The sequence below is a fragment of the Abramis brama genome (genome assembly GCF_963993115.1).
Source record: "Abramis brama genome assembly, chromosome: 24".
In the NCBI taxonomy this organism is placed as follows: Eukaryota; Metazoa; Chordata; class Actinopteri; order Cypriniformes; family Leuciscidae; genus Abramis; species Abramis brama.
This window is the reverse complement of record NC_139986.1, coordinates 17,318,772-17,341,371: the sequence shown is the minus strand read 5'-3', so window position 1 is coordinate 17,341,371 and position 22,600 is coordinate 17,318,772. Positions and strand designations below refer to the sequence as shown.

General features: G+C 35.8%; 1 protein-coding gene across 1 annotated transcript in view; it reads left to right on the top strand.

Annotated features, from left to right (window-relative positions):
• The window catches only part of vipr1b (vasoactive intestinal peptide receptor 1b), a 64,493-nt gene that overhangs the window by 6,917 nt on the left and 34,976 nt on the right, over nucleotides 1-22,600 (top strand). The window contains exons 2-3 of the mRNA XM_084102535.1: nucleotides 8,313-8,403; nucleotides 13,885-13,995. Coding sequence (XP_083958661.1) covers nucleotides 8,313-8,403; nucleotides 13,885-13,995 — 202 coding nt within the window. The remainder of the gene's footprint in view (nucleotides 1-8,312; nucleotides 8,404-13,884; nucleotides 13,996-22,600) is intronic.

Sequence of the window (22,600 nt, the reverse complement as noted above, 5' to 3'; positions counted from 1 at the left end):
TTCCAGTTAACCAAGTGCTGTTTTAGACAAAATGTACATATGGCAGATCATCTAAGAAATTAAAGGAAAAAACATGAACTATAATGATCTCAAGGATCGGTTTCGGGACGATTTTTTAACTGATCGATATCGGCTATCCTAAACCCTATCCATTATTTTATGTTATGATTAGCATATTTGATGCACACTTTTGTAAGGAATCACTCAAAAGACTTTTTTTTTGCTGTTTGCTGTTTATTTTTTATCTGCCGTCAAACTATCTGAGACATTGTTGCCATAACGCATTGCTATGCTACTTTCTGTTTACTGTACACATAATATACGAGAAGTTTATATCAGTAGTCCCATATTCATAATTGTGACCACATAGTCTGTTAAAAATATCTACCATTGTAACAGATGTTTACATTTACCAATGTCTTCATGTATTGGAATTACTCCATTGTGATAGAAAGATACCCCAGGCACAAAAAAACCTGACTGGGACATCCCTATTTCAGGCTTCTTTAAGATTTTTAAACTATCATAAAGAATATCACAGCTTTTTCATTACTTCATTACAATGATCTGGACAATGAAAAAGTTCATCCTGTAAACTAATAAGAACTAAGAGGAAGTAGTCTTATATGAAAAACAATATATGAGAAGAATTTTCCAAACCTGTTGCATACTTTACAGGTGTAATTTTTGTTTATGTTGCACTGATCATTACTACAGTCATGTACTTTTACTGACACCTAGTGGTGTGGATGCAGATTTATTATTATTATTATTAAAGTTATAAAACAGTTACAGATTTTCATCTGTTGTTCATTGTTAATCATACATTTATGGAGCCGTTTCCTCTGGATTATGTTCTGACTAATAGAGACTGTAAAATGAATTGTAGGTAAGAAGACCCTTCATATTTGACTTTTGGGAATATTTGACACCTCATTTTTTGCAATTTGTTAAATGGCTACTGAGAATGCTTTGCCAAAAAGTTTTAAATGATCTTGACAACAAATTATTTTTTTTTATAATATTTCATGTAGTTTCTATATACACACAATATTTAACAGTTTTTCCTCAAAGGATTTGACACATTTCTCCAAACTAAGATTACTGCTCTCAAATTAACACAGTGATCTGAAGACTTTGTAATTGTCCTAAACAGATTGTACATTTTCATTCATTTTATACAGACTACAAATCATATGCACAATCTTCTCAAAACATTGTGTACAAAATTCTCAAATGTGTTCACAACAGTTCACACGGCCAACTAAAATGTGAATATATCAGTAAAAACATTTGCAGCTCTTTTAATTGATTTCACAAAAAAATTATTTACCATTTTTCCAAACACAACAAACAAAACTATTTTTTTCTAATTGTTTACACAGTTATCACAGTTGCATTAACTATTACATCTATTTTGTAACAAAAGTAACAAACATTGTTATACAAAAAAGAGAGAGTTAAGGAATGGGTGTAATGAGAGAAAGAGAAAGAGTGGATCAAGTAGAAAGAGGTGAGGGGAGAGGAGATGGGGGATTAAGAGAAGGAGAGGGCATATGAAGAGTATACTATAGGGATAAAGGTGAAGGAGAAGAGATGGGAAAATCGGAGGTGTTGATGTAGTGGAAAGAATAAGAGGAGAAATTGTAATAAGACATGAACAGAAAGAAAGGGGACAGCAGGATAAAAGAGGAGTGAAGACTTTCAAATGAAAGTGGAATCACCCTAAGTGACCATGTAATAATAACTCGTGGGCTCTTCTTGAACGAAGCTAGGAAACAGAACCAGAGTGTTACTATGGCATTCAACTTCTATATTTTTGAGTATTGAGTATTTATGAACTGTATTATGACTGCTGATGTACATTTGAGTTTTGAGACAGCCTCAGACTCAGGATGACCAAGTTTGTTTTCAATGGAATAAGAGCATGTCATTGTTAAACAGTGCCACCAACCACAATGGAAGAGACCTGTGGAGATGTTATGGCAGAAGTACCATGGATTCAACATTCAAATTTTTTTTGAAACGTATATAACAAAACTCCTCATTGAATAACTTAACAATAACCGTATTTTCATTAGTGTTTTTGTGTGTTGCTGAATATGTTATAAAATCAGTAGAGAACACCCCTGTAGTTTTGATGATAGTAATAAATGCATTGCATGCAAAAAATACAGCTCTTTATTTTGCAGTAAAGTTGAACTGTTTGGCTAAGGTAAGAGTGTTTTTATTTGGCTGTGTTCATTGTTTTGAGAGCAGGGACCTGAGTTTGGAGAAATATGTCAAATTGATTGAGAAAAACTGTACCACTGTACTAGGCCAGTTACCACTTATACTTGATATTGCTCAAAAATTAAAACACATTTCGATCAAATGTATGACCACCACGCTGTTGACAAAATCAGTGTTCATCTAAATGTAGAAAATATAAGAGAAGAGATTGGACAGTAAAATTACATGCCATGACAACTGTCCAACTGCACTTAGCTTGAAAGGCAATGAAACAAAAGTGCATGTCCCAATGTTACCTGATACTTCTGTTCTCATCAACTGCAGTCATGGTGATAAAAATAAATAGTTCACTGGCAGCACATTACAACTGCCAAAATACTGTTAAGTATTCCCAAATAGTCATGATTTTGAAATAACACAGTGTGCCGTGGCTTCTATGCCGTAAGCAAAGTGATAAACCGAATTGTCATTGAATGCATAAAACTGGAGTTTATAAATACTGCAGATCAACCATATGGATGGCATATGGCCTGTTTGAGCTCACCAAAAGTGAAGCATCAATCCAGACAGTATATTCAAAACAATTACACACATCACCTTTAAGTTGTAAAAGAATCTGTGTTCCTCAGCCAGCTCTGTAACACTACAATAGACGGTTTTACAGAACATCTGCTTGCCAAGTTGCTGTTTGTTACTTCCTCACTCTGTGCAAAATCTGCTGCTGTCTGCATTTACACTAACAGGCTTGAGCAGAGCGGCATTATTAACTGGCTCAGGAACGAGTGTAGCAGGTTCATCTCAGAGGTCAGCAGATGTTCTGATAAGTCATCTGAGGCCCAGGACTTCATTATTCAGCTCAGCTATGTGTGTGTGTGTGTGTGTGTAACAACCCTGCATGCAGTGTTTAGTGGTATTAGTTGCGGATTTGAGCTGGATCGTATTATGTTGATACGACAAACTAAACCGTTAATATGTAAGGGATAACGTGCATCCAGCTGAAATAAACTGATCAGGTCTTGTACCAGCCTGAAGGGGGTTATTTTGAAATAATGACCTGCTGATCTTTTATCTTGCTTATTTTTCATGTACTTTCTAGATAAATTAAGAAATGGGCATAAAATGTTAATATGAGATTAATTATTTTATTATGTGATAAGAAATAAATGATGACAGAATGATACGAGAGGCATGAAACTACACAGCTATGATGAAAATTGGTCAGTTATGCTGTTTAGTTATCATTATATTAAACCGCAGAATGCCACGTTTGAACAATCAGAATCAAGGAATAAACTTTTTTAATTGCTTAAACTAATGTAATGATGACTGATTAGTGATTACATAATCAGAACAATAAAAAAAATATTAAATAAAAACTTTTTTAATTGTAAACATACATATTTTCCATTAAAACAGCATGCAATTTCTTATATTAAATCTTTCTAATATTTCTTATAAAAAGATTAGTACTATAGGTCACAAATCAAACTTCATACTTCATACAAATATTAACCAGATCATCCTGACATACAGTAAACAGTATGTACATTTCCTACATTAAAGGGGTGGTTGATTATGATTTCACTTTTTTAACTTTAGTTAGTGTGTAATGTTGCTGTTTTAGCATAAACAACATCTGCAAAGTTACAACGCTCAAAGTTCAAAGCAAAGGGAGATATTTACTACAAGACATTCCTCCCGGTTTAATGACATCACTAACTCTAGAATTTACATAAACCCCTCCCCCGGGAACACGATTTATAGATCATCATGACAGAATATGCTAATCAGTGACTAGAAGATAACTACATAAATTCATCAACTAACCATTCAGAAATGTCCTGTTGCATTCTACGTTGTCACTTCTTCTTGAGTCTCTCCATCATTGTCTGACTCCGGTTTGAACATAAAAGGCTAAACGTTTTTGAGATTTTCAGTGCATGTCTGTGTGAGGTAAAAGGACACAAGCTCTTGAATTAGATTCCACTGCTCTTGGAAGCTCTTGAAGCTCCGCCCTCTGTGCTGGGAGCAGCAGCTCATTTGCATTTAAAGGGACAGACACAAAAACTGTGTGTTTTGGCTCACCCTCAAAAAGTGACAATTTTAACATGCTATATAAAAATATCTGTTGGGTATTTTGAGCTAAAACTTCACATACACACTTTGATGGGGACATCAAAGACTTATTTGACATCTTGTGAAAAGGGCATTATACCACCCCTTTAAGTATCTTGTTAACTTTACTTTGTAAATGAATAAACTATTTTATTTGCAGGGATTTAATGCATATAGACAGACCTGAGACCATTAAAGGAATTTTATATTTGGAGAATATAAGGAAGAAGAATAAATATTTACGATTCTGTACTACAGGTCACATATCAAACTATTGACTTTTGGACCCCTTGGAACATGTGAACCATGCAAATTGTTTGAGCGATAAGACAATCTGATCTCATATAATGCAACACTATTTTTCTGGTGAGCTTCTCATTTGGCGTGTCATTGAGAAGCTCTGTGGTTGATGTACTGTTGCCAAGGTCTTGGTCTGAGTCATTGCATGGTCATTGTTTAGGGGACAATCCCCTGGCCTTCTGTCTCTTTCTCTCAAATGCCACTGAAAAGGAAGGCTGGCATTAAGCAAATAGATCAATACTGCCCATAAAGACTGTTTAAAGGAAGAATATACTCTTTTAACTACTCATCGTGGTTTTCTGGTCTCCAAAGATGGTTTTGTTTGCTGGTTTTACAGGGCTTTTGGTCTCTGGCCGAAAAAACTATAGCTGAACGCTTGTTTGGCCAGGCTGGCAGACCAGCTAGATCATCTTTAACCAGCATGGTTTAACTTTAAAGTGTATTTTTTTTAGCAGGATCCTAGACTTATTCAGTGAGAGATGGATTATGTGCTGATATTTTTGGAAATGAGCTGTTTGAGGAAAAAAAGATGTGTAAAAACACAAGGCATGGACCAGCTAATAACCAGCTTAGACCTGCTATCATGTTCCAAAACACAGCAATCCAGCCTAAGCTGGATTTTCCAGCAGGGAATCCACTTACATAGTTGAACTCTCGCAAATAATTTGAGCATAAACAGTGTGTGTGGTTCGCCAGGAATGCATCAGAGATCGGCCCAATGCCTGACCCTCTGCTTTATTGGGTCGCTTTCACACGCAATGGACCCTGCACCTGATGAATGCGCCAACGCATAAGGAAGAATGCTCATCCGTTATCTGATGTAACTCTGAGAGGAAATATTTGAGGGAATCTGGGAGATTTATTATCAGACGAATAGCACACTGTTATTGTAATTTAGGCAAATCACTGTAAACAACCTCTAAATGGCTCCTTTGTCCTCAGTTTTATGGAGAAGCAAATAATCGGCTCCATAGAAACTTCTCTAATGCAAACCTGCAGTTTATTATTTGTTTCCATGAAGCAAATGATGTTACCAACCTTAGCACACAGGATACAACCTTTTATACTTCAGACTGAGAAGGCCATTATTAACTGAAGATAGCTGCATTTTCAGTGTTGTTTTTTTGTGTACTCTTCCCTTCCACTTCTACTTTTACAGTGTCTTAAGAGCTACACAAGGTCAGATGATGCAATAAAAAGTATGATGGAATCTTCTGCTGGTGGGGATTATAGGTGCACGCATGGCTGATGTTGGCAGTGAAGCAGCCTCTCACTGAGCTGACCCTATTATCCATGCACCAAAGTACCGGAGAGTGACAGCTGAAACCCAGCAAAAATAGCACCTATATTTTCAGCATCATTTCTGCTGCTCTCCTTCTAAATATTTATCTTGAAATACAGATCCATCATTTAGATGTTATTGGCAGTGTCATAGAGCAGGTAAACTTCATTACAGGGCTCCTCTTCAAGATATTTTGAAACAGCTGTGTGCTTCTCGATGATTTTCACTTTTTCTGTTTGTAGTATGGTCAGTTGAGCTCTCAACTCTGTCCTTCAAGGTTCACTTTCCTTCAGATTTTAACTCCAGCCTTGTACTCACCTGCCTGTAACTTTCTAATCCTGAAGATCTATATTGGCTTGATCAGGTTTTTCATTAGGGTTGGAGCGAAACTGGATCTCGAGGGCCAAAGATGAGAACCCATGAGCTTAAAGACTCGACTCTTTTGTTTTTTCCCTTTCTTTTCAGTTTTTTTTCTTAAAGATTTTTGTTGGACTTTCACCATGACTTCATTTACTTTTGCTACTTTTCAAATGCCTTTTATGTATAGATTTTTTTGTTTTGTTTTATCCTTGTCACTGACCCAGGCTATGAAAACCCTTGTAAACTATGAAAATAAATTACACAAATATGAAAATATTAGAAAAAAAATGTGTGAAATATAGGCTACAATATGTATTTTTTATAATTATATAATTGATTGATTTAGTTACAATATTTATTGCGTGAAATTTATTTGTTACGACTGTCCTACAGAATCTTTTATTTGTTTGTGTATTTAGGATACATACCGTAAATAATGAAATTTGCTTCTGCAAGATGAAGGATCTGGCCCATTTATTCCAAAAATGTAATTTCCATCACTGTCATTTCTGTAACTGATTGCTGTAAAATACAATAAATCATTTAAGATATGGTGAAAATGACAGCAGTGACATTTTTCATGACATTTAAAAAGAATTGTATACTTGTACAGAATTCTGTTATACAGAAAGAAAATAATACTTTTATTCAGCATGGATACCTTTAATTGATTAGAAGTGACAGTAGAGGCATTTATTAAGCAGCACAACTGCTTTCAACATTAATAATAATAAGAAATGTTACTTAAGCACCAAATCAGCATATTAGAATGATTTCTGGAAGATCATGTAACACTGAAGACTGGAGTAATGATGCTGAAAATTTAGCTTTGCCATCACAAGAATACATTTTAAAGCATATTATAGTAGAATGGTAATAATATTTCACAATATTACTGTTTTACTGTATTTTTGTCCTTGGTGAGCATAAGAGACTTCTTTCAAAAAAAAAAAAAAAAAATCGTACCTGCACCTTTTCCCAACCATCAATTGTTTATAAAGGCATTGGATAAGATTTATATTGTAAATGTTTTCAATGCTTATGTCCTTGGTTAAGTGTGATTTAGCCCAAAGAGGTCTATAATACATTGAGAATATATGGTTAGCATTTCCATTCATGTCACTGCCAGTTGCTCAGCAAGTACTGGACCCAGCAGAAGTACTTAAAATCTAACTTTTTTCATTTCCCAGTAACCTTATCTTGTTCTAGATCATGGATCTCTAGACTATGCCCACTCTCACATTGAAATGCACAGACACACCTGTACCCACCATACACACACACTCAAATGCAGGCCCACACACACATAATACCAAAACAGAAGCACACATAGATGCTAACTCAAGACGATACGCAAAGCATCACAAACACCCACACACATACGATTATATTATCACTATTGGGATTCAGTCCTCCCTGTCCATTACACCCCTCTTCCGCGGCACCATGTCTTCATTGACCTTCTCAAGCTGTTCGTTGGACTTTCACGTTCTTATTGACCGCAGGCTGTCTGCCACTGACTGTCAGCATGAATTTGTCATCAGCAGTGGACATCAGTGAGCAGTCTGACGATTACTCACTGGCCCCACACGCCTTTTCTCCCTTACAGGCATGATATCATCTCCACAGTGCAACGGCGCTCTTTTGTCTGTGTGCCGCTAGCGTACAGGCGAGCAACGGTCTGTCATTTTGTCAGTAGGAATGATGTATGGCAAACTGTATGGTGTAATGACAAAAAAGGAGTTTTTAAGATTGTGGATTTTTCAAGCAGTGGAATCTAATTCCTAGTTGGCATTTGCTGTAAATATTTAGCCACAATAAGCCCCCATGAGACTTCACAGCAATCCATAAATATGCATATGAAATGAAAGCCTTACAAGATGAAAGCTGACACCTTAAAGTAATAGACTATCCTGAGAAGAATGTTGTGGTGAATCACTGAATTACTTTGAAGGCTGTGATGTGGTTAAACAACTGAAATGCTCTCTCTCTCTCTCTCTCTCTCTCACTGTCTCTTTTGCAGGTTTGTGCTGTTCAGATGTGTGACGTGGTAAATGAGATTACGCTGGCAAGAGCGAGGTGCGAGAATAAAACAGCAGGAAACGTCACATCAGGTGATATTTACAGTATAATGTCGCTTTTTTGCCATTTTCACAGTCAATAAACAATTGATGAGGGAAAATAGATGTAACAGGAAATCACAGAGATATAATGTTTGGTGCTGAAATAGAACAAAAACAGAAAATAATTTACAATCTATTCTGTAAAAAAAAATATTTTCATGATTTGTTATCACAACTTTTTATCTTTTGTCAAATCAACTTAGATAATTAATGTGGTTCAGAGAACATAAAATGTAAAGGTTCTGTTTATTGAACCAATCTCCTTCTTTGTATTAACTGAAAATTTTAATTTCAGTGAACTCAAATTTTAAGGCAACCAGGTAACTTACTTTTTTAATTTAAGCCTATTAATTAAGTTAATATTTTACAGTTTAGAACTGATATTTAGAATTTAATTGGAAAATATAACAAAAAAGTAAATAATAAATAGTATATATATATATATATATATATATATATATATACACATACATTCTTTTAAGCCTTTTAAGGAAACTGAGATGCTAATTAGCTTGTTGTGCGATGCTTGTTTTTGTACTGGTCCTATTGACCATTATGTAGCCCTGCCCCTTTTCAGCACTGCGCTTGTTGTGTTCTGTCTACCGGTTTGCATTTCCACAGCATGACAGTAAGATCTTATGGATTTGTGAATAATTTTAAAATCTTCCTGACATTTGGTTATGACATCCGTTTCAAACATTACAATGCTCGTGATAACTCACGCTAACTCTACAATAAGTAAATCGACTTCACCAGCTAATTACTCTTCGACAGTGATGCCATAGAAATATACAGAGCAATCGCAAAAACGGAAGTTCAAACACAAAATTCTAAAGATGGCTGCGCACTTGTTTCTCTGACAAATAAGGTCTATATAATTAAACTCTTTAATACATTTACAAGCGGATTTATTATGGAAAATAAATAAATAAAAACAATAATGCAAAATGCTTCATCCAGTAGAAGTAAAGTCTGAAAAGTCAAAAAATGAACTGTTGTCAAAGGCTGATTACCAACATCCTCATCAATGAGATGCATCATACCACCAGCGTTCTGACAAAATACTGGTTCAGTATTTCAGCAAAAGGTCCGGGACCAGTTCTTCGCACATAGACAATTACAATTATACAGAAGCTCCTTTGAGGTACGAAGTGGCTTATCCTCCACTGACTCATTTTTTAGGTTGACGAGATGAACTGGCAATCAGGCATGAAAGACAATTTTTTTTGAAGTGGAAGAAAAGTCAGACCCCCATCATGGATAGAAAGTGGAATGAATGAAAGGATCTGTTGTGCTCAAAAGCATTTCATGTAACTGTTTGAAGTGAAAGCCCTGTAGTGTGTATTGTGCATTGTTCTAAAATAGACTTGAGGGTTGGAGATTTATATTTTTTTCTTAGATAAAGAGCATTTCAGCATTACCAGCTAATTGATTGATTGATTGGGTTCTTTAGGTTCAAGGATGATCAGCTTGGTAGCTAATGAATCTAGAGGGAATTTCTAAACAATCCATGTAAATCTTTAAAGGTCTGCGGTGACTTTTGGTAGTTATTATTGTGGTTAGATATGGATTCTCAGATATAGATGTGCAGTTTTGAATAACATGAAAGATACATTGACATGAATTAATTTGGTGTAATGCAGGTGTACTTGACATGGTACAAAAAATACTATTGATTTGCATCAGAAGTTCATCTAAAGCTTGTACATTGTGATCTCTGGAAAACTGGAATTCATAGTAGGTGTCATTCAGTAACCGCTTATTTGCAAAGCAAAGAGACATACTGTAAACTGGTACAAGATCTACACCTGAATGAGTTTATGAGTTGATCCATCTGTAGATAACTGTAACACACTAATAGATGAGCTATAGTGCTATTGGCAGCCGTCTTTTGGAAGACATTAAGTGTGATGATTCTTCTGTTGGGTTGTATATTAGTCACATCCTATAGGTTAGCGGTTCCCAAACGTTTTAGTGTGTCGTACCCCCTGAGGCCTTTTCCATTAAGGGACAATTTTTGCCCCCTTAAATTGATTTTCCAGTGCATTTTTTTACTTTACAAATACCTTCTAAAATAAGTAATGTTTTAAATAAAAAAACATGTCAATAGAGAAATATGTAATGATGGTAATAATGAATTGATACTTTTAAATATTAAACTAAAACCTTCAGTAGTTGGTGGTAAGTCACTGTCTTAATGAGTGAGTCATTCATTCATTCATTCATTCATTTATTCATTCATTCATTCATTCATTCATTAATTCATCCAGTAACGAAGCAAGTGGCTATATTTATGAATGAGTCATTGAATCATTGAGCAAATTAGCTCTACGAAATATTAAAGCTTTAGTTTACCCAAAAATGAAAATGCTGTCATCATTTACTCTTCCTCAAGTTGTTCCAAACCTGTATGACTTTCTTTCTTCTGCTGAACACAAAAGAAGATATTTTGAAGAAAGTCGGTAACCAAACGACTGATGGACCCCATTGACTTCCATAGTAGGAAAAAAAATACTATGGAAGTCAATGGGGACCAGCAACTGTTTAATTACCAACCTTCTTTAAAATATCTTCTTTTGTGTTCAGCAGAAGAAAGAAAGTCATACAGGTTTGGAACAACTTGAGGAAGAGTAAATGATGACAGCATTTTCATTTTTGGGTGAACTATCCCTTTAATAATCAATAATAACTGTATACTATAATAAATAATGAGACTAAGTTGGATACTTGCATGTCTCGCCCATTTGAATTAAACTGTCCTGATGCAATCTGTTGAGGTTCCAGTTGATCTTTGCTGATGTGGTCTTGATGAGAGAGAACCAGTGGGAGTCAGAGGATCGTTGGTGAATGGAAAGACAAGGACAGATCAAAAGACAATTCTAGTTCAGCATCATCTTCACGTCAGCATTTCAGAAAGGGACTAAGAGAGCTAGAGAGCTAAGAGAGAGCTGATCTTGTGATCAGTGATTTTTAAAGCGTGAAGATGTCACACCTTCTGTGAGCCAATAAGAAGTGTTTTCCTTTGGAGGCAAATTTCTTTACGACCCATTGTTCAACCATTGTTCTTTACGACCCATTGTTCATCAATTTGATTGGATGTTTAACACAAGAATCTTTAAGATGCTTATAATACTAATGCGTCACAAAGTTAGCAAAATGTATTGTAAATTAACAAATGGGGGACGAAGATTGGAGTTTATAGAGACTAAACATGCCACACATATGATTTTGGTAAACCATAGTATGCAACAAAGCCTGAAACATTAATCCCAAAAGTTTATAAGAATACAAAGGCCAAACCACATAAAAGGAAAATCATTAGATGGGAAAATTAGATACATGTTTACACATTTCTCAGATTAACAGGGTTTATTTCTCTTCCTCAGTAAGAATTAAGTGAGCGTCACAGCCCTCTGCAAATTTTTTGGGGTCGTAAAAGGTCTTATCGATCTTAATGATCCTGTAACAGGAAACCGGGTTCTGCCAGTGTGCTAACCCTTCATTTGGGATTTTAGTTTTGGGGGAATTTTCATAAACCTTTGTTGGGAGAGTGAGTTTGCTGGATTATTCATTAAATAAATGAATAATTTGTGTGTGTCTGATTGGTCCAGACGCTACAGAGCAAACATTACTGTGTTTAAAATGTACATCACTTAATATTACCCTTTTGTTTGTTGAACTGTTGTATAAAATTAATGTCACATTTGCAATCATGTGGACATTTGGGAAAAATTGGATTCTTGCTCCTATAATATATTATCAACATTAAACACAAGAACTCATACTGGGTATGTTTTTGTATGGAAGAGAGTTTGAGTCTTAAATTGATCTCTATGAACAGTCCGTGTCTACGTATTGGCTATTTGTTCTTCATGCTAGTAAGTGCTAAATCCTCATTTTAACAAAGGTACATTGTCAAGAATGGCAGTAATGTAGCGCGATTTGCTATGCAAATCATATGCTATGATCATATGCACACTGACTATTACTGCATTTTGCTTGCCCTGTTAGAAATACATGCTCGATTTTAATGTTATTTTAAGGTGGGATAGAATGAATGAATTAATGAATGAATAAATGAATGGGGGGGGGGGGGGGGGGGGGGGTTGTGATTTTTTTTTACAAGAGGTCTATTCAACAACAGTATTTGAAATTGAGCTAAACCTATAGAGCTAACATTTTTTTTGTATTAGTGGTCAAAGCATCTACTTTTTCCTTTCAAAGTTATCTAGTCAGTGTGTTTAACCATATTACTTTGGATAGATTCACACGTTTATCAGATTTCAATTTAAACTGAAATCCTGAGAGGATTGAATTTATATGTCTACAATCTGTGTGCTGACCCGCCTTCACATCCATATAGTGCCTGAATGAGGTGGATTTTTAAACAGGCCGCTTGGCTCTGGAACATTCCGCTGTAGCTTGGAGAGGACGAATAAGATAAACTAGCTGTCAGTTTTCCACATTTACAGTCACGAACCAACTCACCTCGCCTCATGAATCAAAAGGATGCATTCTGGGGGCATGAGGAACGTCGTAAATATTCAAAATATTACGGGTAAAGCAATAAGCTGATACCATATCTCAGTTTATTGTGCTCACAGGTGTCCAACTGAGGGATTAGGGAAGTTACTTTTAAATAAATGGTTTATTCTGCATTTAGTATTGCACTTAGTTCCCTGATCATTCCAATTCAATTTCAGCAAGTGAAGAACAAATTTATACACAAATTATGTCGCCTATTATGCATGTTGTCGTCTCAGACAGCATGTTGAAGCCGCTCAGGCCGCCATTTTTTCCCACTTCTCGGAAAGTGATGAAATAGTAAAAAAAATCTAGTACCGTTGGTTTTTCAGGAAATTCATGTACTCCCTGGACCTCTGCTTCTCGTAAATACTACCGTGTATTGTGCACGTTATTTTTTGACAGACATTGATGTCGTGATATTCAAATTTGATATTCGTGATATTCGGGAATTTGTAAACAGATGTATCGAAAGATAATAATTATTTCTTTCTTAGCCGGCGAGTATTCAGTGAAGTGACTAATGCCCATGAATGTGTTATGTTGATGATTTTAGACGGACCACTTTTTGACGGACGTGATAACTTGCGTAAATGGTGAACTATGTTTGATTTTTGAGTAATTTGGGTACAATTTTGGGGTAAAAAGTTTATTTCGTGGCTTACATAATTGCATTACTCAGAGACTTTTGTTCTCCGCCATTAACGCTTTCTGGGAGAAATGCTGTCTGTCAATGCACAGAGACACGCGTAGTAATACAAACGGTGAACAGTCCCCATGCTGATACTGGTGAAATATCAGCACTTCTAGAAGGCGTCTCAGCCAATCAGATTCAAGGACCAAAACAAACTTATGTATATAAGATATAAACGTAAAACCTAATTGTGTTTTTTGCCTTTATACAACAGGGTTATACTGAGTTAATGCTGTACTTTATTCTTTTGCCAGGCTGCAACGGAATGTGGGATATTATTGCTTGCTGGCCATCAGCCAAAGTTGGGGAACACGTGGTTATTCCTTGTCCAAATTACTTCAGACACTTCTCTGATCAGCATGAGGGTAAGTTGAAATCATCATCAAAACCTTTGATGAACTTCAAGGCATTAAGTAACAGTAGTAACTCCTGGGGAAAAGTGTAAAGTGTCTTTTGTTATCTTGTCAGTCGCTGTCATGGGCTGTCACATCGCTGTAAAAGTTAAAGGCACTTCAGTTCAGTACTCCCACACACTCACTGGAGTAGTTTCTTTGATATCAGACTTCTCAAGGAAAACGGGTGTGCTTGGGAAAATGGTAACTCTAAAACGAGCACTTCCTTGTCACAACGTAAAAAAACAACCCCAAAACAAAAACAAAAACTCTAGCAAACAGGATTTTAGTGGTATGTTGTCAAGAATGTACAAGTAGTTGACAATTAATAGCATGTTTGTATAATTCATTGAACTATGAAAAGAATTATGTTATTTCAGACATTAAACTATTTATAGACAATGGAATCCATATATTACAACTGGAGGTTACATTATACATGCAGAACCGCTGCTTTGAGTGGATGCAGTGGGTAATTCATTAGGAGGCAAATCAGACCCATTGATTGAGTAGTACTGCCATTAGGTCACGCTTGTTTATCTGATAATTCTGTCTCAACCACATCTCACCAGAAATGATTAATTAAACTCATTAAAAGTCTGACAGAATACTAAGTTCAACAGACTCACACAACACCCTTTTATTGCAGTGCATTTTGGGTATTTTATCATACATGTTTAACAAAGGATGTCTTAGTGCAAAGTTCTATAAATTTATATTTATTTATTTTTTAGAATCGTTCATTTCTTTACAAATAATCCTTTAAGTTTCACATACCATATTATTTGTGTTACACTTTTCTGAGGTCACTGGTGAAAATCTGGGTTTCAGAAATTAATCAGAAAGCTGTAGGATTTTGTAAAAAGAAACATAAAAACACTCAATTTATTATTATGGTATGATAATTTGTAAAGGCAAAATACATGTTGTTTATACCGGTAGTTTATACCGGTAGTGCAAATTTTGAATCCCACTGTAAATTGCTCTATTGTAGATTAACTGTTGAATACACTAGTTAACATTCATTAAAATCTGCAATGATGTAGATATGTTTAGGTTTGAAGTGTGTAATGCAGAATGTGCATCAGGTACAGTCTACAAGGAAACCGATGTCGATTCCATATAGTGGAATTACTGCCTCTGTGTTAGAGGATGTAAAGTGTTTCTGCAATGATGAAAGAGGGCTGAAAAAGGAGATCACATCTCCTTTGAGGAGCTCTGAGTTTCAGGCACTTATTTTCTACACTGAACACTTTAGGAATTGCCTAGGAGAATGCAAGTAAGATTCTGCCGTTTTCATTGTATTTTTTTGTTCATTCATGCAGTGGTTTATGTAGAAAATGGGCACCATAAATGTAAGGATTTGGTCTATATGGGCACCAAATAATATTGTGAGTAAAAAGTACTTACAAATCATTTGCAAACCATTAGTTTATAGTTAATTAATAGTTAATATATTGTAGTCTCTATATTGGTAATATATTACAAATAGTGAGTTCTTCATTCATTGTCACTGTAGTTAACAAATTATTATTGTTTAATTAGCTCGTTTTTATGCTTTGTTAACAACTTATTGACCATAAATAGTTCTCACTTCAGAATAAGTCACAGAAAATGGGAAAAGGTAATTATAATTAAGTGATTTAAACCAACCTTTATTAGACATTAACTGAATTAGTATTTTAAATTTTCCTTAAAAATATGTATATAATATATATATACTATACATTACGCCTATGGAGAGTCCTTGTAAACCACATATGCCAATATGTGTGTGTGCTTAATGTATCTGTAAACATTTTAAGGAACACTGAATATGAATGCCATCAATGTCCAATAAACGTTTGTTTAAAGCTCTTAATTAATGGCATTTTTTAAAAGAACTATTTACTCCTAATAACCAATGAACAATTCCTTTACTACGAGTTAATTAAACAATAATAATTGTGTTAATTACAGTGAAAATGAATGGAGAACTCACTATTTGTATATAGCCTGTTAATATATTAACAATGTAGAGACAATATATAAACTATGAATAAACTATAAACTAATAATTTTTAAATAATTTGTAAGTACTTTATTACTGTATACTTATTTTAAAGTGTTACCATTATTTGTTATTAACTAGCATCCGTTATATTACTTCTAATGTAAATTAGAAAATCATACTGACTTCTTCCACTAGTTGTGCTGGGTTACAATGCATTGGGGAAAGGAGATGGAATCTGTTTCAACAGTCTAGGACACAAATCTCTGTGGGATACTGATCTCCTGCAGCACCAAAAGGGGTCCTAAAATCGGGAACATGCAGATGAGGCCCTGAAGTAGGTGCAGAAGGCCCTTAACAATCTGGAACACACAGCCGAAGGTACCTTGAAATGAAGGTCTGCTCTCCTGAGCTTAACCATGTTGTTAACACTTAGTCAATCCACTTTTGTCTCTCTGCTATGGAGACTCGGGACATGTTGTAATCGCTACCCTCTCGACTAAGACTCTGAATGTATGTTTGATAATGTCTCTTTCCTCACAGATTGGAGGTTCATGGTTGTATCTGTTTTAAGATTTCCAAACATAGTTATGAATGGATTGGATGGATCATTGTGGCATACCTTCGTTTCAGCCACTGCTCTTGCATCCATCCAATGAATGAATGAATGACTCTTGCATCCTAATAAGTTTTTATGGCAGTTGGTATAAACCTTTAGGGCAGAAACTGCATGTGGACCAATGAGAAGTCTTGTCTTTCCTGTGCTTGAGGTGTCAGTTGTCCTAGCGTCCTTATCTGATGGTGTTGGACATTTGTATGTGCTAGTCCAGATTCGATCCAATCGAAAGGTAGCAAACATTTCTCCACCGTTGCCCTGCCATAAAACTGAGCCCTGTAATATGCTGTTCCCTACATACATTTATATGATTCTTAGTCTTTCCAAGGTAGCAGTCTGGATAGAAGATGCAGCCCCTTCGTTTAGGAGAGAGGTTAAAAATCACTGCTGTGAGAGAGTTTTCTCGCCAGTGACATTTCTAGGCTAAAGGAACATTGGAGAAATGAGTGATTGAAAGTCTTGAAAAGAGTCTACGCTGATGACTCACAGTAAATCGTTGTTACCAACAAAGAGACAGATTTTTCTTTTCAGAGACTTTGATCTTTTTGCAAGATGATCACTTTAATGAAGGTCACTTTATATTTGAAATTTTTTCCAAATGCCTTTTATTTATAGATATGGTTTTTAGCATTTTCCCAAATCCAATCTTAAAATGTGAAAATCCACCATAAAAAGTACTTAGTATTTATAACTTAAATGGTCCAAACAAAAAGTGAAATATAAAATATTTCAAAATTTGTTTGAAAATTATTTATATCTTTTTTTTTACATACAAAATGACTGCCACAATTACTCCTAATTAGTTTTTTTTCCTAAAGTTTAGAACAACTTTATTGATAGCAGTGTCAGTGAAAAGCTCTTGGGATGAAATATGTGTAATGTGTGAAGAAATAATATCACTGTAAAGAGTATATTCAGCTTTGGTTTCATTTTTACTGTGTTCTGTTTTCCCTGTTCAGGGGTGCATTTCCCAAAGCCAACTATGGTCGCAATTTCTGTCATTTCCAATAGAGTTCAAAGGAACTTGCGACCATAGTTGGCTAACGATGCTTTTGGGATACGCACCCCTAGTTTGCCTGTGTTCCCTAATTAGTCTCTGGGGTTTTGCATGATTAGTCTCCTTGACACCTGTTCTGTTTTATCTAGATTACTCTGTCTGTGTATTTAAGTTCTCAGTTTCCTTAGTTCTGTGTTCCATGTTGTTAATGTTTGGTTGTAGTTATAGGTACCCTGGTATTCTCATGCATGTTCCCTTCTTGGATTTATGATTAAATACTTTAATTTTTTTGTAAATTCTTTGTTATCGCACGCTTCTTTATAGCAACAATTCATGACAATGACTTATGAACTGGTAGTTTTAACTATTTGTAATTTAGTAGATTTAAGCATTATTTTTTCAAATTATGCACAAGTTTTTTAATTATTATGGTGTAGTTTTTTTTATATGATTTTCATGTAATTACAGGTTTTAATATGATTTTTGCATGGCTTAAATTTTCTTTAAAGGTGCAGTAAGGGATTTATGAGAAACGCTGTTGAAAATTTAAATCAACACCTAAACAAACAACTTCATGAATATTTGCTAGATATCTATTCTGAGTATGTATGCTGAAAAAGAATTGTGTTTGTACATAGTCCTGGCCATGTAAATAGGAGAAAAAACAAAGTGGATCGGGCCGATCAGATTTGTAGAAAGACTGTAGACAGGGAGATAGCTGAGATATAACCAAAGAGTAAAAGGTCAGAGGAATATAATTTGAAGAAGAAGAGCTAGGATGCGCATTAATATTGAAAAAGCTTTCCGGCGCTGGAGAGACGTTAAAAGGGAGGGGTGTCAGCAATAAACAGGGGTGCAAACAGCGCGCTTTTCGGCGCCTGCCGCTTTTTTCACGTCAGTTTGGGTGACTTGTGTGAATCGTGCAGATCCGAAGAGTTTTTTTTTAAGTGGGGGGGTGGTTTGAGAGGGTCTGATTATAATTTAACCAACAGTAATTCTGGATTGCGTCCACCAACAAGTAAATAGGAAATAAGCGAATCAGAACACTGCGCGCCAAACAAGCAGTAGCCTATGTGCGCAAGCTGTCTCACTCTGGATCTGCCACCACTGCATCACATTTCTCTCTGCGTGGCGTGGAGTGTCCGTTTTTATGTCGGCTCTCATGTTAACTGGTTAGAGCTTGTGTTAGAGCACAATGCCTGCGTGACACACACACTTCTCGAGCCGCGCCGAAACCGCGTGCTAGAAATAGAACCGCAAACGACGCCTATTTTTCACGCGACACGCAAGAGTGTTGGAAGTTTTCAGACAAAATAGAAGGCGCAAATACATATTAATAAATTACATTTTGATGCTTGAAAGTCTCTCGGTTTTGACAAATGCATATATAATTGTAATTTAAAAAATAGGCCTAATTATCGATTTTCAAATATTGCCCCTGTCAATAGGCCTACAGAACGAAATATTCTGTAGCCTATTTTGCCGTCAATACTGCCGACGTTGTCTTTGCTGTATCAGGCTATATATATTATGTTTAACATCCAAATGTAGATGGTCTGTCGGCGCACAGAGCCACGCAGTCGCAGACAGCACGTGAAGTTCGTGAACACCGAATTCCCTTTTCTTTCTTATCTATTTGTGTTTGAACAGACATGTGCACGAAAAAATAAGCCAGTGTCCGTCTCAACGAGTTTCCCCGTAAACGCAGTCAAAATAAAACGGATGCGTGTCATTACCGGTATTAGATACGTGCATTCGTCTTAAAGGGACAGCACCCAATATACCTGCAGCTGTTTGTGTCACCAAAGTTAATCAAACAACAAAAGAGAAAGAGAAAAATCACGTTTTGTCAAAAGATAAACTGTATTAATACTTAATACAGTTAATTTACCTGAAAAACATAAAGCACTGCTTTATTTCTCGTGTATTTGTGTTTTATTGTATTTATATTTGTATTTTGTTTATTAGTTTCTATGCAGATGCACTAGGCCTACCCTACACAATTACCCCAATCATCCTAGAATTATTAATTCTTTACAAAAAGAGCTATTCAAATCATCAGGTGAAATTGTTTTCAGGAAGTAGCAGTAAAGCAAGAAGAAGAAGTGCAAGATAGTTTTTCTAAATTTCATTTGACTCTATGTGCCTATAGGGGTGGGTTGGGGATGGTGACAATGTAGTATCTGGATATTTGCCGCGGGACAAGGGCTTCGATTACCTCTCTCTTTTTTGACCATACATGTGTTTGCACCCCTGAATAAAGGGAGGGGTGTGTTTGTTTGGGTGTCAATTTCAAATATCAACAGTGTTTCTCAGAAATCGCTTACTGCACCTTTAAGTTTATAAATATATTGAACTGTTCTTACTTATTACCTGATCAACTGTTTTGCACACACAAGAATAAACAAGTACAGCCAGTTTGTTTCTGTATGAAGGTGTATTGCTGTGGTATTCATGGAGGTGCTCAACCTCAATATTTAATTAAGCAAGGCTTTAGCTAGTCTTACTCTTGTTATGTCATTTAGTCCTCTCAGGAATGCTTAATGAATGATTGTTTGATTAATGATGCATAGTATGCCACTGGATTTTTTTAGTGCCCATATTTATATTACTAATCATTAGTTCATTCAATCATCTAACGGAAATGCTTGTTTCATATGCAGCAGAGGGTGAAGGTGGCCACGTTTGAGTGCTGAATATAAATAAAAACACATTTATTGATCTTTCTCCAAAAGGGATCAGTCATGCATTTCGTTACTTATATGACTCCCCACAGCCAGGTAAAGCTCTTCTGGTGCTTCCTTGTCATCGGATGAGTTTATTTTTAGCAACAGAGTTCAATTAAATGAAAAAGAACAGAGTTGCCATCTGAGCCCTGGTTTGCAGACGTATAGCTGTGATGTTCTGAGCAGTGTATAAACCCTCACCTCACTGGCTTCTAGTAGAAGGATACTGCAGCTGCGCTCCGATGAACAGGGTCCCTATGCAGTGTTCACTGCTCCCTAAAAAAATCAAACTTAAGGCAGATTAAGCTGTATCATTCTCAGTCTTATTTTTTGACATAAAAATACTTAAATTTAAATAAATAACTACTAAATACATAGTATAATATAAGTATAATTATAGATTGTAGTATATAATATATACTCTATAAAAACAATGTATATATATATATATATATATATATATATATATATATATATATATATATATATATATATATATATATATATAAACACTACATATAGTGTATATAGAGTACATTGAGACAAATTTCACAATTCAAATCAATTCCGATTCACAGGCTTGCACATGCCCGATTTTGATTCAGTCTAATTCATTATTGATTAAAATATATATATATACTGTATATATATCAGTTAAAGTAGGTGTAAATTTTTCTCAAGGAAAAAATCTATATAATCTCTAAAATATCTATATATCTATATACATATAAATATATATATGTGTGTGTATGTGTGTGTGTGTATGTGTGTTAATTCATATAATTTGTCATACTTAAAGACTCTATGGGCCCTATCTTGCACCCAGCGCAATTGACTTTGTACACTGACGCATGTATCATTCCTATTTTGCACCCGACGCAAGGCAGACTTTTCCCTCCACAGACGCACGTCGGTAAATTTGGTAAACGTTGGTAAAAACAGCGAAAAGAGGAAGCGTGTTCCGGCGCAAACGTTCCCTGGTGCTATTTTCAGAAAACAATTCCACCACAGACCAGGAAAAACCTAGTCTAAAGTCAGTGGCGCGTTAATCAGATGCTATTTTAAGGGCGCATGCTTGGCCATAATGTAGCGTGTGCACAACACGCACACTTTGCTTCTCTCATCTACACAGACGCAGGCAGCAGTTGCCATTTTTGCAAACAAGGAAAAATATTACCACACAAGGGAAATCATTGCGGTGTCCATGAAGATGTGAATAAATAGGCACAAATCTAGCTTACACATTTACCCAAATTATTGTACGCATGTTTAACCGAAGCTAATTTGGGTGGGTTTCTCCCATCCCCATACAGTGTCACTTCTCTGTGTTTTACGGCCCTGACGAGAACGTCGGTCTCCTCGGCTGTGAACCGCTCCTGGTGTGCGCCTGGCAAATCCGGCGTTATAATAGCAATCCGCCATGGAACAAGCGCGCCTGCTTTTAAAGGGAATGTGAGATGATGCTCTGATTGGTTTATTTCACGTTACGCCCAAACCACACCTATGAGTAATGAAACTACTTCAGACCAACCCATTTTAGAGTCATTTATCCCGCCGGTATAATAGCAACAGCGCCCAAGACCCGCCCACAAAGTTACTTGCGTTTTGCGTTTGATACTTGCGTTTCAGAGCGTTAAAATAGGGCCCTAAATGTAGTTATAAATTTTGATGTTTGCAATGATTAATAAAATAAAAGTGATCTTGTTCATTTACAGCATGAATGTTTTTCCCATTTTGTGTAACTGTTGCATCTTGTGAGCTTGATATGTTCATATAACATTATGGAAACCAAACCTGAAGTGAATTACATTGAACCTTTTCGCTTTGCAGGGTTTTTTCGGGGTTTGCAGCGACTGCTGACTTCATTTCCACTTCCTGTGAAGTGATGTATTGTTTCCTGCCCTTTGAACTAAAAATGTACTCTCCTTATGATGTGAAAGCTCAAAATATTTGAATATCCTGCACATGGAACATACTGTACTGGTGCTATACTGCTGAAATACTATTCAGGAGCAACATCTTTCACACATCTCACAAGTCCCACACATTTCTAATGGATTTTCATTTAAAGCATACGCAGTATAATGCTCTCTCTGAATGGGAAAGGACAGATTAAGCTTTGCAGAATGATAAAAGTCTGTCCGTAGTTCAATACCGAGGATTAATGTGACATTCTGGATTTGCTTCATGGGATCTCTGTGGCTTATGACAAAGCCGGAGGTCCACTGGAATAATGTGTGAGGATGGAT